Raw genomic sequence first — 16,498 nt, 5'->3', positions numbered from 1 at the left:
CTCTAATTATCGATTTATTCATTTTGAACTTAGCGTGTTCTATGTCTCATCATTAACTTAGGAAAATAGACATCTGTATTTTCATTTCTTCATCATTATTCCTGAAGTGTGCAAAGCCTGCAAGAGCTAAGGGAGAACATTGCTATAATTGTGAAAAATATTGTTCAGTCGTTCCCTTTTCATCTAATACTTAAACAATAACAGACATTGTAGCAGTAATGAAGGATATTATAGCATCACTTGATATGGATGGCCATGCAATCTTCTGACCACTAACACAGTCCCGCAAAATAAATGCATGATGTTAATAAATAAAGTAAAAGCAGTAAGTATAAACAGATAAAGAAACATTCATTCTCATGTAACATTGCTTTGGGAAAAGACGTTTAAGGTGAGATCAGAGGTTACTTCGTGGCATATGATTGGTTAATAGGTTATAGGTTAATAGTCAGCTCGAGGATGACATGCCCGATTGGTTGGAGTCCAGATATTGATAATTTGATTGGGTAGGCTTGCTGTAGACTGGATGGAGGCTCAGGCAGTTAGTGTTTGTAGTGAAAAGTCTGTAAACGGAGCGGGTCCTGTCTCTCCTCAGAGCCAGGGTGGATGGTGGCAAGCTGTATGAAGGTCAGAATGGATAAGAGAGGACAAGATAGTGCAATTGGTCCTCTGATGCTCCTTCCCCTCCCCCGGCCTCCCTTTCTTGGGGGTGAGACCGAGGGAGAGATTGGGTCTGCGTGTATTCTCCTCCTGGGTGGGGATAGGTAGGGCACCATAAGCCAGCACCCATCCCCACCCTTCCTCTGTGTCTCCCCCATCCATCCATCCTTCCATCCAGCTGGCTGGCGCTGGCCACCCCCCCCCCCCTCTACTTCCGTCCTTCCAGGAGCCTCCTAGGCCCCCAGCAGCTTCTTCACCAGGTAGCCAGGCATGCTGTAGAGGAAGAGGCCCAGCATGATGAGCAGCAGCAGGGCCAACACGATCTTGATGATCAGCCACTTGTAGCGGTTGCACACCAGGTAGCGGATGGCTTTCAGCGGGCTCAGGAACCACAGGAAGGTGGTGTCCGGACGACTGGGAGAGAGGGATGGATGGAGGCAGTAGGTAGATGAGGAGGAGGAATGGGCAGAGAGTCGTAGTAAGGAGTTTAGAGAAGCAGGGTAAAGACAGGTGAGTGATGGAGGATGGATTGAAATGGCACGGGATATGGGAGTAAAAGAGAGACAGGGAAAGCCGGCATTAGTGGTTAGTCAGCCATGATGCTTGCTTACATTTGTGAGTATCTCTGCAAAATCTAGGTTTCAGTATGTTACGCTCACAATCCACTTTCCCATCAATATACAGTTTCAAATGACCAGAGCACAAAGAGTAAAACCACAGCAATAAACCTTTGCACAATGAGCACACTGATCAAAATGGAATGATGATTGACCCAATCATTCAATTCACTGACATTTTCCCATGCGCCTCATGTGACTTTGATGATGCGTAACATGGCACATCGGTGGAATGGCAACAGACACTGGCTCGCACAAAGGGTTGAGACAACAGTAAAGGAGACAGGGACACGTCAGAGTTTGGGATATTCCACTGGTAAGACAGGAGAGGAGACAGAGGACAGAAAGAAGCAGAGCAGAGAAGAGAGTTTGGTGGGACAGAAGGGACTGACAGTAGAGACACTAAGGGTCAGATAGGACAACCTAAGAAACGGTTGAAATAGAGAGAGAGAGAGAGAGAGAGAGTGAGAGAGAGTGGCGGAGGGGGTGGGCGGGCTACCAGTGGCTCAGACCCCCAGCATCTTCTTGACCAGGTAGCCAGGGATTGAGTAGAGGAAGAGGCCCAGCATGAGCAGCAGCAGCAGCAGCCCCAGGGCCTTGAGGATCAGCCAGCGGTAGTTGTGCCAGATGAAGTAACGAATGGACTTCAGGGGGCTCAGAAACCACATGAGACTGGTGTCCGGGCGACTTGGCGGGAGGAGTGGGAGAGTGAGGGAGAGAAGGAAAAGGAATGAAGATGGAGGCAAAAAACGGGGGAGAAGGGGGGAAGGGAAGAGGGGTCACACGCATAGAGGGAGAAGGGAAGGGATGAAGGGAGGGGAGGAGACAGAGGGAGACAGTTGAAGAGATGGTAGGAGGAGAAACGACTGAGTGTGAAAGTGTACGGTTTGCCTTTTGATGGCGCAAAAAGTGGCGCTACGGTCAAAGAAGAGCAAACAAGACATCCATATAATTTACAACGATATCCAAACGTGATTGTCACCGTTTGAAGTTGTTTATTTTGGATGTTTTCACTGCTTTTTGCTTTTGTGAGAATGATCCCCCTGAAGAGGAGTAAGGGGAAGTTGACCACGTCTGTGCCATTCTTTATGCTCCACACAGCAGCCATCTTACTATTTAGTTGTGAAAGTACGGAGTGTGTGTCGGTGTGAGAGCTTGGGACAGATTAAGAGTGTGTGTCTGTGTGAGAGCGTGGGACAGATTGAGTTGTGTGTATATTCTCAGTGAATTCACGTGTATATCTTACTTTGGTTTCTCCAGGGGATCAGGCTCGTTTCGTCCCAGTCCTACAGGACTTTTCTCTGCCTCCTCTGTCGTCATCAGATGGAGCTCGGCTTCCACTTTACCCTGCAACGACAGCATGCGTTGTTCTTGAAGAATGTGATTGAAAATATTTGCTTTGATGTAATGAATTATTCTCAATTGTTCTTGCCTTACCCTGTATCTTTCTCGCTTTTATATTAAACTATTGTAAAATGCTTTCTAACTCTGGTTTGAAATGACTTACAAATCAAGATGATGTTCAACAGTGGGCAGCATACTGCAGTTATGAATTGGCCTGCAAACGTCTTGTGCATACATACATAGGTTATGCTTAGTATTTCCCATGTGTTTGTGGATGTCTTACCGTGAGCTCCATCTCGTCGTTCTCGTCACGGGCTACAAATGGCCACCAGCCCTTCACCCGCTTCTGTTTGAAGATGGAAATGGTGGGCAGCTCGTGTTCATTCCGGATCATGTCGATGGAACACTGCTTGGCCGTCTTGGCGCCACGAGGGAACCGGTTTAGGTCCAGCTCAATCGCACCTGGGAGTGGTGAGGAAAGCAGTCAACATAGGATAGCACTTAATACTTATGGTCAGTGCTCTCATTGCTAGACAGTTGGTGATACAGATTTTCCCCAAGAATCTCAACCAGGTCTTCTTATATTCTTTTTTGTGATAAGTTTTACTTTTTCAAAGACAAGATAGCCATTCTGATTTTAGTGTGAGGTGCCACCAGGAACCTATAATATTATAAAGAGCAGAAGAAAAGGATGAGGAGACCATTCCGACCATGACAGAGGATGTGGGTACATGACATCCTTCTAGGGAGAGCAGAGCACAGACAGTTTTATCATCTCATCCAAGAGCTAGATAGGGATCGTTCCAAAGGCAGTTGCATGGCATCTGCATTGACTTTGGTTTTAGGCAACAATATTGAGCAATTCCTCTGACAAATCTGCGATGTGCATCACTGCCCCGACAAGTGAGAGAGAACAGGGAGCAACCATTTCCATCAGTGCTCACCCAGGAAGTCGTCAGCAGAGAAGTGGTCGGCGTCCCACACCTGCATGGTGAGGCGAGCTGGAATCTTGTACTCGGTTTCGTCCCAGGAGAACATGGACTCTTTCTTGGAGATGACGATCTTCTCCTCAGCCATAAGGTAGTCGAAGGGGAAGACGAAGCGCCAGTTGAAGTTGCCCTCACCAGTCAGCGAGTGGTAGTGCACGTCTGTGTCTTGCTTGTCCTCCTGCTGCCCTTTCAGCCACCTGGGGGAAGGTCACAGAGGCTTAAGGATCGTGGGTCAAAGTAGGGTCACACACATCAGACGTAGGACTTTAGGGGCCGTGGTGAGTTGAGAGGATAGACTCTGTTGTTAGAGGTTGTCACTCATGCACTTAAGGTCTAGTATGTAGGAAACAAGTGTGTCAGTTTATGTGTATTAGCATGGTTATTAGCATGGTTATTAGCATGGTTATGGCCCATTTGAACGTTAGCATGTGAGGACATGTACTGTACTAGTCTGTGTTACAAGAAAGATGATGTGCTAATATTTCAAAATCAAAAACAAATAATGTGACACTCCAATATCAAATCAGGTGTGTGTGTGTGTGTGTGTGTGTGTGTGCGTGTGCGTGTGTGTGTGCGTGTGCGCACGTGTGCGTGCTACTGTCATACATGTTCTTGAGTGGCAAATTTGTGTTGCAACATAAAGCTACAGTACATCTGATTTGGCGTTGGAGGCTCACATTATTGTCAAATGCCATGCACACACAAAGCTTACAGAGATGTCATGTTTTGTTTGTTTGTTTATTTATTTATTTATTTTTAATTGCTCTTGAAAATCCCTCACACAGTTCAACTAAATGAAGAAGTGCTTCATGTCAGAATGCAGATAAGGTGGTACAGGCCACCATAAGGTGGTACAGGCCAGCAGAAGATCAAAGCCTGTGAGGTTAGTCTGTGCTGCTGGCCGGAGCTCTTTCATTAACAGCAGAGCGAGACTGTCTTTCTTCAGTCAGGAGGTTTGAGGGAAGCTGCATTCTCAGTTCTCAAAACGTAACACTGGAACCCACGAGTGGCTAAAGCCAACAATGATCAGCATAAAATATCTTTGTAAATCACGAGAAGTTACAGTATATGCTATGCAAACTGCAATGTGCTATGATTTGCTAACTGAGATGCTTTGGTTGACATCAGGGTACTATTAGGGCTGCGGTTAAGGCTGCAGTGAGTTCACTTGCCTCCTGTATCACAACGCCGGATCCATCTGAAACAACCCCTATCTCATTTACTCGAATTTGAGAGTTGGCAGCCATTGCTATCTATGGCACAGAGTGTATGCAATACAGTTTCTAGTATACTCCTCCTCAGAGTAACTGGGGTGTAAGGGGTTGTTTGAGGAAGGCACCCTGGGTGCTACAGCAAAGCCCTGAGGTGACACCAAGTCGGCGCTGATAGCTGAGGGTAAGGTAGGTGTGGTTCAGAAAAAGCGGGAGTGAGGAGCCTCAGAAAACACGAACATCAATAAATGTGTCTAAATGGGAATCGAATATCAAAAACATTACTATTATTACTTAAGGCTGCAAAAATGATAATGTTGCCAAAATCACTGGAGCTCTGTGGGACTGGCATGCACATTCTTTGCTTGTATACTTCCATGCAAGAAGCTGTTCTTTATTTTGAAAGGCTTTATTTAACGTAAAGTCCTGTAGCAATGACAATACTGGCCTGCTAAAACATCCTGATGACGTGAACTCACATTCTGTTTCGTTCCTGTGGATTAGTGTGGCCTCCAACCATTTCCAGAAATAAACAAAGTGCACGGGCCCAATCAGGGACCTGCCTCGTAGTTGACGACGAACCCGGCCAATCAGGGATGCCGCTGGCAAAACAGTATGGCGGCTCCCGAAGAACGGGCTGTGTTTATTCTACTAACGTGAACGTTAGTAGAGTTAACACAGCCACAAGTGCGGTTACTGCAGAAATAGATTTGATAACTAAACAAGAACAAGAGTTTGGACCAACAGAGTTTATCGGCGGAAAAGACGTTTTCGCCGTTCTTCTGAGTGGATTTGGATTGGATTTGGCGACGCTGATTGGCTGAAGGAGTTGTTTGTCAAGGCAAGTACTCCCGCCCACTGAAATCACTATGGAAGGCTCGGAGACCAGAACGAAACAGAGTGTGAGTTCATGTGATCAGTATGGTTTTACCAGGCTATGACAATACAGGACCAAACCACAACCTTCAAATAGCTGTCCAGCAAAAATGTCCCCATCCCAAATTCATGATATGGCTGTTTGGATGCCAAATGGTTGTTTGGGGGATATCGAAGAGTAGCTATAATCGTACTCAGCAAGTTGTTTATGCATTATGGTCCTGACTGTCTGCATCTTTCAGTTGGCATTTAGTTCACTGCGTGCTGTAAGGAGGGTTGGAGACATGCATGCTGGTTGTATTGAGGTATAGGAAGTGGGACAGGGGACAAGGAAATGGCATAGGACGATTGAGGAGGAGGTAAGGGGAGGACGTTGTACGAGCCATGCGATGGAATCGTGTGTTTACCCCCTGACATAGATGTCAGACATCTTCTCTCCTGTCATGAAAGCATCGTCCTCTAGAATTACGTCATCAGTGTTCCAAATAATAAGACGAAGCTCAAAGCTAGAACAACAGCAGAGCATCGACCAGAGGAGAGAGAGAGGACGACAGACAGACAGAGGAGACACACCACAAACAAACAACACACAAACACGCACACAAAAATGGAAACAAAACAAAACAAAAAGTAATGATTAACGCCGACACACAGCACGCAACTTCTCACAACCACGGGACGAGGCTTGGCCTCTGCGTCCCTCTGTACCTACCCCCTGACAAATATGTCACTGGACTTTTCCCCAGTGAAGTAATCATCGTCCTCCAGTATAACTTCGTCTGTATTCCAAATTATCACCCTGAGCTCATATCTGGTAAGGGGGGGGAGGAAGGAACACACACACACATACATACATAGTTGGACTTATATTTGATATTAAATAGAGAGCTAACTAGAGAAATAGACTCACCATTATTTAAGCTGGGGACAAAACTACAAGATCTGTTGACAAAACTCAAGAACTTTACACACTTCATATGTCACAATCTTATGTGCTCTTACACCCGAGGTTTTCCTGGCCCAAAGTCATTTTGACGTGTCATTTGATGGAGCTGCAATGTGTTTTTACAGCACCTCCAGTTTCAGAAAGGAAGCCATTTTAAGGTAGAAATGTGGGACTTTAACTTTGAAATTCTCTAAAATCATACAGTAAAATGCTTGATTTCGTTTTAGTTTGCAGTCAGGGTTGTTGGTCAGGGTCATTGTCAGGATTTATTTTCTTGCAACGTGGGACGTTTTAATTTATAAGGCTAAAACCTCTTTGGGGTCGCCAACAATTCTTCTATGCAGGAAAAACCCTGTACACTTTTCTCATGACTAGGAAAGGTTGATCATCTGTCCTTACAGGTCTATGCGGGGCCCTACTGTACCTCTTTGGTTTCCGTGGCGATACGTCAACAGCGGGTCCGGGAGCAGGCATGTCCATAGGAAACATATCCACCCACATCTCGACACGGCCCTGTGGCCACATAGAGAACATGACACAGCTTAAACATCACTTCACTCTGTTCCACGACTCCATGCGTCTATGGGTCTTTCCTACCTGTTCGATGCCCGGCTTGTCGGGGTTGAGCAGCGGTCTGGTCTCCACGTGCTCAGGGATGAGCTTGCAGCCCACTCTGGGGATTTCCTCCCAGTGCCTCAGCACCGTCAGGGCCAGGTGCTCCTCTGTCTGCTTCTTCAGACCTGGGAGATGGATGGAAGAGAAGGGAGAGAAAGAGGGAAACAGAATAAAGAAGTAAACAAAACATCAAACAGTTAAGTTAGAACATACATTCACACATACGGTTAATTTGAGAGCAAGATGCAGCCATACCGTTTTCATCTTCAATCTCAGTAGGCCCTTGGAAGATGCGGTTGGCCACCTTGACTCTGCCTCCGGGCCCATATTGAGGTCCGTCCAGCTTGCCCTCCTTACACAGCTTAGACAATATCTGGCTGGGCTTCATAGGGTCACGCCACATGTTGTACCCATGGCTAATGTCAATAGATGATAAATAACATAAACAACAATAACGTTATTGAGCCTCTGAGGGGTTTGTGTGGTCATTTTGATTATATAAGTCATAAAACAAAAATCAATGCAGAATGAGAATACTACATTATAACAATGTTAATTTTAATCAACATTACAAAGTGACATATCAGATACAAAATAAAGAAGATAAGCACAACACAGCAATTAAATCATACAAATATATACTAACATCTAGCTAATGTTATTTTCATTAAAAAAAAATAATAATAATAATCTTAAGACATGTTTTTCCTTTATCTGCTATCTGCTGTGTGATAAACTACAACATAACCAAGACATGAAGTAAGACAGCTGCTCACACAGAGTAGTTGGAGGCGACACCGCAGGTGGCTCTGTACTTGCTGTAGTAGCGGTTCTCCAGGTCAATCTTGGTCTCTCCTATCAGGTCGTCAGTGCCAACCAGGTCCCAGTCGTACACCGACACCGTCAGCATGGACTCCATGGGGAACTTAGCCTCGATGTCAAACGACCTGAAGTCCAGAATTCAAGAAATGTAAATGTTTTGAGGATTTTTAGTGATGTTTATAACAAATTTCAATAATGGAGACTACCTTGCAGCCAATGCCCAGTTGTTATATCACAGTGCACGCCCCTTTTTCTTTGAGGTTGTATAATCCATTCATTGTTAGGCATGCCCCCTTTCATTCACGCTCTCTCCCCATCCAATCACAATCTTCCACGCTACCTGCTCTGGCAATAGCCAATCTATTCCTGCCTGCTGAGCCAATCACCTAATGGGGCAGTATATCAGAATCCAGGTCTTACTATATGTGCTGCCTATGTGCTATGTGCTACGTGTCTCCCTCAGCTGCTGATCATCATTGCTGAAGCAGTTGTTTTCGCCCCACCTCCTCCCCTGACCACCACCAACATCATGACTCCTGAAGAATTCCCTATGGGGGGATTTTCTATCCTATTCATCGCTGACGCCCTCCTCTCATCATGTCAGGAGGAGCGTCATAATATCATGGAGTCATACGCCAAAATTAATTGTGGTTTGTTGTATCATTAAAGCTTATCACACTTTCTACTAGTCTCTCATCTACTGAACTGGATTTATTCCCACTTGACAGTATCTTCAGCGAGACCTTTCCTCTGCACGGACATACCGCTACAAACAAAGAGAAGCAAAATGAAGAGAAACATCTGGACCTCTTTCCACTTACTTGCCAAAGACAGGATTGAGCTGTTTGGAGATGTAGTTCTCTTTGTCTTTGAGCTCTGACCTGCCCAGTTTGATGACAATGTAAGGATCGGCCTTCCCATTGATGTCAGCAGGGTGAAGATCTGTAGCCTGGGGATGGAAGAGAGATTTGTTTATATTTATTCATTATGGTTCACTTTAGGATTGTGGTTTATGGTATTATGGTATTAATAGAGTCAAACGGTAAGCTGGTCACTCACCCTGACCACGTAGACACGGACGAGGACGTTGATTGGGTCGTTATGTGGAATGCTCTGGAACATGCCCATATTAGGATCAAAGCCCGCCTCCCTGGTGATCTCCTCAGACAGCGGAAGCTTGTACATACACAAGGATCCCTGGGTCATAGATGGGGGCGGGGTTACAGAGATGGCAAAAATGTTAATCTGACCAAACTTGCTTGGAGCCAGAGCAATCTAGTAAGAGAGTGGCGCCAGCGGAGGTCCAAAATGTGTGACTCAGTAGCCAATGCACAGCCAGGAAGGGGGTTCGCGCTACGTTTGAATGCTGAAATAAAGCTGATAATATAGAATTTGATTCTTTAAACGTCTGACCCTTTCAAAGTACATCACAAACTGTCCATTTTGCGGCAACTCGACAGCGCTGCTTAATCCAGAACCTTACTTCCGGGAACTTTTGTGAGGTAAAAAAAACTGTTCCATTGGAGTGAATGGAGATGTCACAACTCTTCTATTATACGACTCTGCCTGGAGCCATCCCCATGAACCAAGCCCATTTCTGATATTTCAAACGTGTGTGATGATCTCTGCATGTGTCTGATGAAGAGCAGAGAGCTTGAAACATGATGCTAATTAAGTTCATAAATTCATACACCTTGGGAGCAGCTTTCAGTGTATAGCCTGTGTGTTTTTCCTCTGCAGAATGTTCTACTTTGTACGATTCGGATATCAACAGTACATGATGCTGTCCCACCTTGAATCGGCCAACAATTCTGTCATCATCCAGGGCGTGTTCGTCATCGTCCACCGCCTTCCCTCTGTACAGGTTAAAGGTATGGAGCCAGTCTTCAAAGTCACCATACTCACTCTCCAGCTCCTTGTTGTACACCTGTATAGGGGCAAAGACGAACATGTAGAGTACATGTACATGATTGTGTGTATGTGTGTGCTTGTTTAAATGTGTGTGTGTGTGTGTGTGTGTGTGTGTGTGTGTGTGTGTGTGTGTGTGTGTGTGTTTGAGTGAGTGAGTGAGTGAGTGAGTGAGTGATTTATGTACTAACCAGCAGCTCATCCACTTTTGGTTTAAGCGGTCGTTTCTCCGACCCGTCTCCGGCGTGACCCTTCTTCTTGTCCTTGGAGCTCTTCTTGTCTTTGCTCTTTTCCTTGGTCTTGGAGCCTTTCATAGGAAGGTCATCAGGGTTGATATCTGATTGGAGGAGTGAGTGGAGGTGGAGTCATGGAGGGGGAGGGGGAGGGGTGGACACAGCACTCCACATGTCAATCAACATAAAAGTTGACAGGTCTGGTAACTAAGCAAATTGGTTACCCTGAAATCATATAGGAAATGTAGCCAAATTCTCTTTACTCGTATCTAGAGACTCCATAACCGAAAATATTAAAAAAGCTAGTAGTTGTCTCTGTAATTTAAAGGTGAAAGACGGCAAAATATTGTTTGGTTATTAGTAGAAAGATGTCATTTTAAAGGTGCACGGTGTAGCATTTTAACATCAATAAATGATTATCACATTAATGTTCAGACATTGTCAATGAGAAAATGTGCAGCCTCTGCTGGCCTCTGGTGTGAGATAAAGGTTGCTGATTATCTCAACTTTGGTCTAATTTGTTTATAGTTTATACCAAAGAGTCGCTATTGATTTGACAATGACATATTGTAGTTATGAATGCTACACATAGCAACTTTGAGGCAGTGCAACTTAATAGCAGTGGTTTACAGTCTGACACTGAATCATCTGAAAGGATTAAAAGAGAATGTAAGCAATAAGCATATCCTGTAAGAGCAGGCATTAGGTGCAGACTCATTCACTCATACTGTATCAGCCAACTTCCATGTGAAGTGCAGAGCTGGGAGGTCATGCTGATGAAAGAATGGTCATGGATGTGATTATGATATGATATGATAGATATGATTATGACATGACATGATATGACATGACATAATATGACATGATATGATATTATATGACATTCTACTCTATTCTAAACTGGTAAGATGAAGGGAATGTGGCCTGGAGTTATAGTAGGAAGTACGTACAACGCCTTTTCTCTGCTGGAACTCACACTCTGTAACATCTCAGCCAGAGACTGCAATTTAATTCCCAAGTGTTCATTTAAACAGCGGTGGTAGGTGGCAGCACAACACTCTCCTGTGTAACTACCTAGAGTTCCACATGGACAGTCATGTTCCCGTATCTATAATAGACCTCTGCAATTCCATAAACTTGTAACATTTTCTTTCAGCCACCTCGGGCACTGCAGCTGATATATAGTAAAAGAACTGCCTTCTTATTAATCTGCTGAGGTGAGAACTCAGGAACAACTGAAAATAATCAGGAGACTCTTGCAGAAGTTAAAATCCAATTTCGCTGAAATCCCCCCTCAAGAGCAATCACAGCAACTGGCACAGATCCAGGCCCCCTGCTGGTGTGTTGGGTGTCCCGTACCTGCTCCCTCTGCGGCTATCTCCAGGTCCTCTCTCTCCTCCGCCTCTGCCTGCGCCAGCTCCTGGGCTTTCAGGATCTGGACAACGCAACGAGGAGAACATGTTGTCAGCCTCGTGGGAGTGCTTCCACACTCCCCTGCAGATCGCACAGTAGGAGCTCCCTTACAAAGGAGAGGTGCAGGCAAAGAGATCTCGAGGAGATTATGTCTAAGGTGCAGATCAATGTGAATAGAGTCACACCTCCATCAGTGTCTCTATTGAAGCAAAATACTTGGACCACCAGTCCAGCATGCGCTCGTCGGTTTCGTCCTCCTCCTCCACTTCTCCCTTCTTTTTCTTCTTCTTCTTCTTTTTCTCTTTGTCATTCTCTTCCTCGATCTGTTGAGACAGCGCCAAAGTCATTATCAGCAGCTTTCCTGCAGTTTCAGTCACCATGAGGCACCGGTAATTGCTCATATTTGGCATATTGCTCATAATTAACAGTATCTCATTGCCAAATTTCTATAGGGGGAGTCACTTACCATGTCAACTTTGACAACTGCGTCAGATGTCTAGTCAGGGGGAGGTGACATGAGACAACACAAGGATTAATACACACAATGGATGCTACAGCTATGATGAAACACAGGTTCAAAGGATTGGATGTAGCCCTCCTCGACATGATACTATAGAAATTAGCAGGCAATGCTGTACTGTGCATGGACACACCGCACGCAAACTCCTAAGAAAGGCTTACAGCGTCCAACTTGACCACCGTGTCCATCTTTCGGACCAAAGGGTCGGCGTCCATGTTGACGATGATGTCACCTGCGGGGCGAGAGAAGGTGCGGGGCGGGGTGCGGGAGTAAAGGCTGGGTGAGGAGCGGGACTGGGAGCCCCCATTGGCGAGGACCATGTAGCCGTTCATTAGCTTAGCTGGAGTGAGGCCGGAGGGCAAAGAAGACGGCAGGCGGCGGGAGGGGCCAAGTGAGGAGAGAGGACAGGGTAACCAAGGTAACGTGCAGGAAGTGAGGAGAGAGGACAGGGTAACCAAGGTAACGTGCAGGAAGTGAGGAGAGAGGACAGCGTAACCAAGGTAACGTGCAGGAAGTGTGAGAGACAGAATGAGGGGACAGGGAAAGGGTAGGGAGCATAAGGATGGCGTATGGACGTAGGGGATAGGCAGAATTAATGGTGAGGGCACAAAGCGAGCAGAGAAATCAGCAAAGTCAGTCAGGAATGGAGATGCATAAGGACCAGACAATGGGTCGAATAGTATTTGTATATACTTCTTAGCATTTGTTCGAACCTTCCTTGAGTTACATTGCTACTTTCCTGTGATTATTTAAACCTTACTTTGTAGAAGTAATTGTATTTCAAATTTGTTTGTATGGCAAAGCAAACCCTCCAAGCAAGTTAAAACAAACACTAAGAATTATTTGCAAATACTATTTGAGCCATGTCAGGTCTGATTTAGAACAAGAGAAAACCAAGAACTGTCTAAAGAATGGACAAAAGATTTCAAAGATTCATATGATAATCATGACATGATGTTCCTACAGACAAATATTTGTACATTATAGTGTAGGAAATAGAGTATAACAGTATGAAATAAAGTGTATGAAGAGTATGATGAAAGATGACAATCAAATGTAAGGCTTTCTCAATGGTAACACAATAATATCAGTACAAAACATCTGGATAGTGCTTTTCCAAACACAGTTACAAAGTGCAAAGTCCTTCCAGTGGACTGAGTGGAGTACCTGCAGAGGCCCAGTTGTTGGAGGTCTTGTCTGGCGCGCTGTAGATGAAACGCCTCAGGCTGGTGACCGCATGGGAGCCCACCAGGATGTAGCGGCCAAACGCCCTGCAGTCCACCACTCGGATGTTGAGAGGCGGGTGCAGAAGCTCGTTCTCTGGCAGGTCCTGAGACATGACGTGGGTGAAATCAATAAGGAGGTGATGTCAAGTCAGTGTTGCGCCTGCTACTTCGCATCCTAAGCGAACGTAATGTAAAATTGTCCAAAAGGTTGCAAAAATAATCTTTGTAATAAAGCAATGCCAGTGAGGCCAGTTGTGAGGCAGAGGGCAAAGACTACAATTTTACAGTAACCGAAATATGAAATGGGTGGCCGAACTTACCACCTCAAACCACTTGACCAGGGTGCTGAAGTTGGGGTTCTTCTTGTAGTTCTGGATGAGGGCAGACTGCACCCCTCTGCCTGCGCACTCAATGTCCACACGGGGCCGATCCACCAGGGCCAAGTTTATTCTCTTCAGGTCCCTCAGGCCCCAAAACAGGACCTGAAGTGGAGAAAAACAGAATAAAGTGAAGGGGGCGTTCTGGAGCTCCAAACATGCTTCTGTTAGGTACCAATCTCACCTCTATGCGGTAGCGACTCAGGACAGGCCGGATGCCCAGGGGCACAGGGAGAATGGGTCCTCGCTCGGAGTCTGTTGGCCCTTCGATGGGAGGAAGGTCGGCCCTCCCTGCTTGACCAATCTAATCAGGGAGGAGAGAGGGGAAGTGAATCTTGCAGGCAATTTCTGTTGGGTCATAATCAAAATAGATTTGTGTATCGTGATAAAAGCACCGTACCAGATTTGTTTCCTATAGCCCTGATATTCTATTCTTTCTTTGTTTGGCTGGTTAGTGTGAGAACTTTAACGAATAGCTACAGTGAGAAGTGCAGAGAAAGCAGAGGTCAATGGCTCAAGACATCATAGAAAAGCACAGTTATGTTGACAGAGAGAAAAAAAGTTACTGCAATGCAAACACTGACCACTGAGTGACTGTAGGGTGACTGCCCGCAGAGCAGAGCGGCAGAGAGAGAGAGACAGACAGACAGACAGACAGACAGACAGAGAGACAGACAGACAGATAGACAGACAGACAGACAGACAGAGAGAGAGACAGACAGACAGACAGACAGACAGACAGAGAGAGACAGACAGAGAAGAGCACCTTTATTTGAGGAACAGCAAAGTTATGGACAGCAATCAGAGCCCGCCTCATCTCCTCCTCATCAAAAGGCATCTGTAGAGAGGAGGAGGAGGAAGAGGAGGAGGAAGGAGAAAGGGGAAATGGAGGAGGAGGTGAAAAGGAGAACAATGAGGAGAAGTAGGGAGATGACAGAGGGAACAGGGAAGGGAGGGAGTTGAGGAGTATTTGAAGGAGGCGAGGGCAGTGAGGAAATGGGTGGCGGCCGCGGTACAAATCCCAGGCAAGAGGAGTATGTGATGGTGATGAGGGCATGAATAGAGAAAGAGACAGAGACGCAGAGTGTGATGAGGAGCAGAGGCACAGAACCATAGAACACAAGATGAGGTTGAAATGGGTGAGAAATATACACAGAAGGCAAGGCAGAGAGAAAGAAAGACCCTACCTTTTTTTGTATGCTACTGTATACTTCATTGATAAAGGTGTTGAACATCCTCCATATCGCGAATAGTTTATTACTGTTGACTTAAAGGTAAAGTAAAGTCCCACTGATTGTCACACACCTGAGTGTGCGAAATTTGTTCTCCGCATTTGACCCATCCCCTGGGGGAGTGGTGAGCGGCAGCAGTGCCGCGCTAGGGAATCATATGGTGATCTAACCCCCCAATTCCAACCCTTTGATGCTGGGTGCCAAGCAGGGAGGCAAATGGGTCAAATTGGTATGACTCGGCCAGGGATCGAACTCACAACCTCCCAGTCTCAGGGCGGACACTCAAACCACAAGGCCACTGAGCTGGTGGCCTGTTGACTTACTGGACTTTTGTACAGTAAATGAACACTAATGACATGCTGCCAAGCATGATTCCCTGAGGCTTTTCTTGGTGTGTCTGTGTGTACTGTACACATATGTTAAAGTATGCCTTTGTGTTTTTTTCCCACCATAACACTGGTCTTACCTGTAGCAGCTCGAAGGCAGCCAGCAGGTCTCCGGCGGTGCAGTGGCCTCGGTAGATCTGGTAGTACTCCAGCTGCGGCGGGAACCTCGGGGGGCCGTAGTGTTCGTCGCACATCTTGGTGATGGGCTTGGCAAACGTGCGACCTATGAACTCCGCCTTGCCCTGAACACCACATCGCGACACACCGGGCGGACAGTCGGGACAGTCAGGGAACAAGGGAAGGGAGTTAGACACGCGGGTTTAGGGACATGCAGTTTCCACGGTGGCCACTTGATGTCAGTACAAGCCCGAGTGCAGTTCGGACAAGGCTGGCAAAAAAAAAGTTTTTTAAGTAGGAAAAGTTTGGGAAATACAGTAGCAGAAGCTTTGTGGTGCCAATAACCACCTTGGCTGATGATTACTATGTTATGATACTGTAGAAGAACCCACCTGATGGAAGTTATGCTGAGAATATTTACATCAAATAGAGGTACCGTAGTTGAACTTAGGATAAGATGTCATGAAGTTTTCTACTCTTTTATTTCATGGTTGAATATTGGGATGCAGATTTACTGTATTGCAACCAATCAAAAACTGCTTCAACTACAGTGCATTTCCAACTCCAATCATACTACTTTTACTACTACTACTACTACTACTACTACTACTACTACTACCTGAGAAATGAAAGGAGGTGAGTACATCCAAAGATTATGTAATTTTTCCCAAACCTCTGCCACAGCAGACAAGATGCTAGATGGCGCAAACAAATGTCTGCTACCTCAACTATTACTACTACTAGTTCAACACCACCTCACTAAGGCGTTCACACTCTACTTAGCCAGGACAGCATGAGCAGGGCCGGGGGTCATGTGACCAGGGACATGGTGGGTGGGTGGGTGAGACAGGGGACAGACATACAGTCAGAAAACGGAGGATGGACAAGCACAAACATTTTTTAAGTTTCACAATCGCAAACTAAATCCTTTACAACAATAGTTATCATTCATCCATACTATCAAGCAGTCCAATCAGGAATCTATCCAGGCTTTTCATACAGAGTA

General features: G+C 45.7%; 1 protein-coding gene across 1 annotated transcript in view; it reads right to left on the bottom strand.

The window, feature by feature from the left end:
• Positions 1 to 893: 893 nt before the first annotated feature.
• The window catches only part of otofa (otoferlin a), a gene marked incomplete at both ends in the record, with an annotated part of 119,659 nt that continues 104,054 nt past the window's right edge, over positions 894 to 16,498 (bottom strand). The window contains 21 exons of the mRNA XM_083643261.1: positions 894 to 1,074; positions 2,524 to 2,624; positions 2,905 to 3,083; positions 3,566 to 3,807; positions 6,410 to 6,508; positions 7,068 to 7,156; positions 7,241 to 7,383; positions 7,514 to 7,674; positions 8,035 to 8,205; positions 8,902 to 9,029; positions 9,140 to 9,277; positions 9,873 to 10,007; positions 10,180 to 10,325; positions 11,581 to 11,656; positions 11,820 to 11,957; positions 12,101 to 12,130; positions 12,316 to 12,386; positions 13,322 to 13,484; positions 13,701 to 13,862; positions 13,942 to 14,061; positions 15,456 to 15,617. Of these exons, the coding sequence (XP_083499387.1) occupies positions 894 to 1,074; positions 2,524 to 2,624; positions 2,905 to 3,083; positions 3,566 to 3,807; positions 6,410 to 6,508; positions 7,068 to 7,156; positions 7,241 to 7,383; positions 7,514 to 7,674; positions 8,035 to 8,205; positions 8,902 to 9,029; positions 9,140 to 9,277; positions 9,873 to 10,007; positions 10,180 to 10,325; positions 11,581 to 11,656; positions 11,820 to 11,957; positions 12,101 to 12,130; positions 12,316 to 12,386; positions 13,322 to 13,484; positions 13,701 to 13,862; positions 13,942 to 14,061; positions 15,456 to 15,617 (2,835 nt within the window). The remainder of the gene's footprint in view (positions 1,075 to 2,523; positions 2,625 to 2,904; positions 3,084 to 3,565; positions 3,808 to 6,409; positions 6,509 to 7,067; positions 7,157 to 7,240; positions 7,384 to 7,513; positions 7,675 to 8,034; positions 8,206 to 8,901; positions 9,030 to 9,139; positions 9,278 to 9,872; positions 10,008 to 10,179; positions 10,326 to 11,580; positions 11,657 to 11,819; positions 11,958 to 12,100; positions 12,131 to 12,315; positions 12,387 to 13,321; positions 13,485 to 13,700; positions 13,863 to 13,941; positions 14,062 to 15,455; positions 15,618 to 16,498) is intronic.

This window comes from Poromitra crassiceps, assembly GCF_964638095.1.
Source record: "Poromitra crassiceps genome assembly, chromosome: 9".
NCBI classification, from domain to species: domain Eukaryota; kingdom Metazoa; phylum Chordata; class Actinopteri; order Beryciformes; family Melamphaidae; genus Poromitra; species Poromitra crassiceps.
Note: the sequence above shows the minus strand (reverse complement) of the source record. Positions and strands in the feature narration are given on the sequence as shown.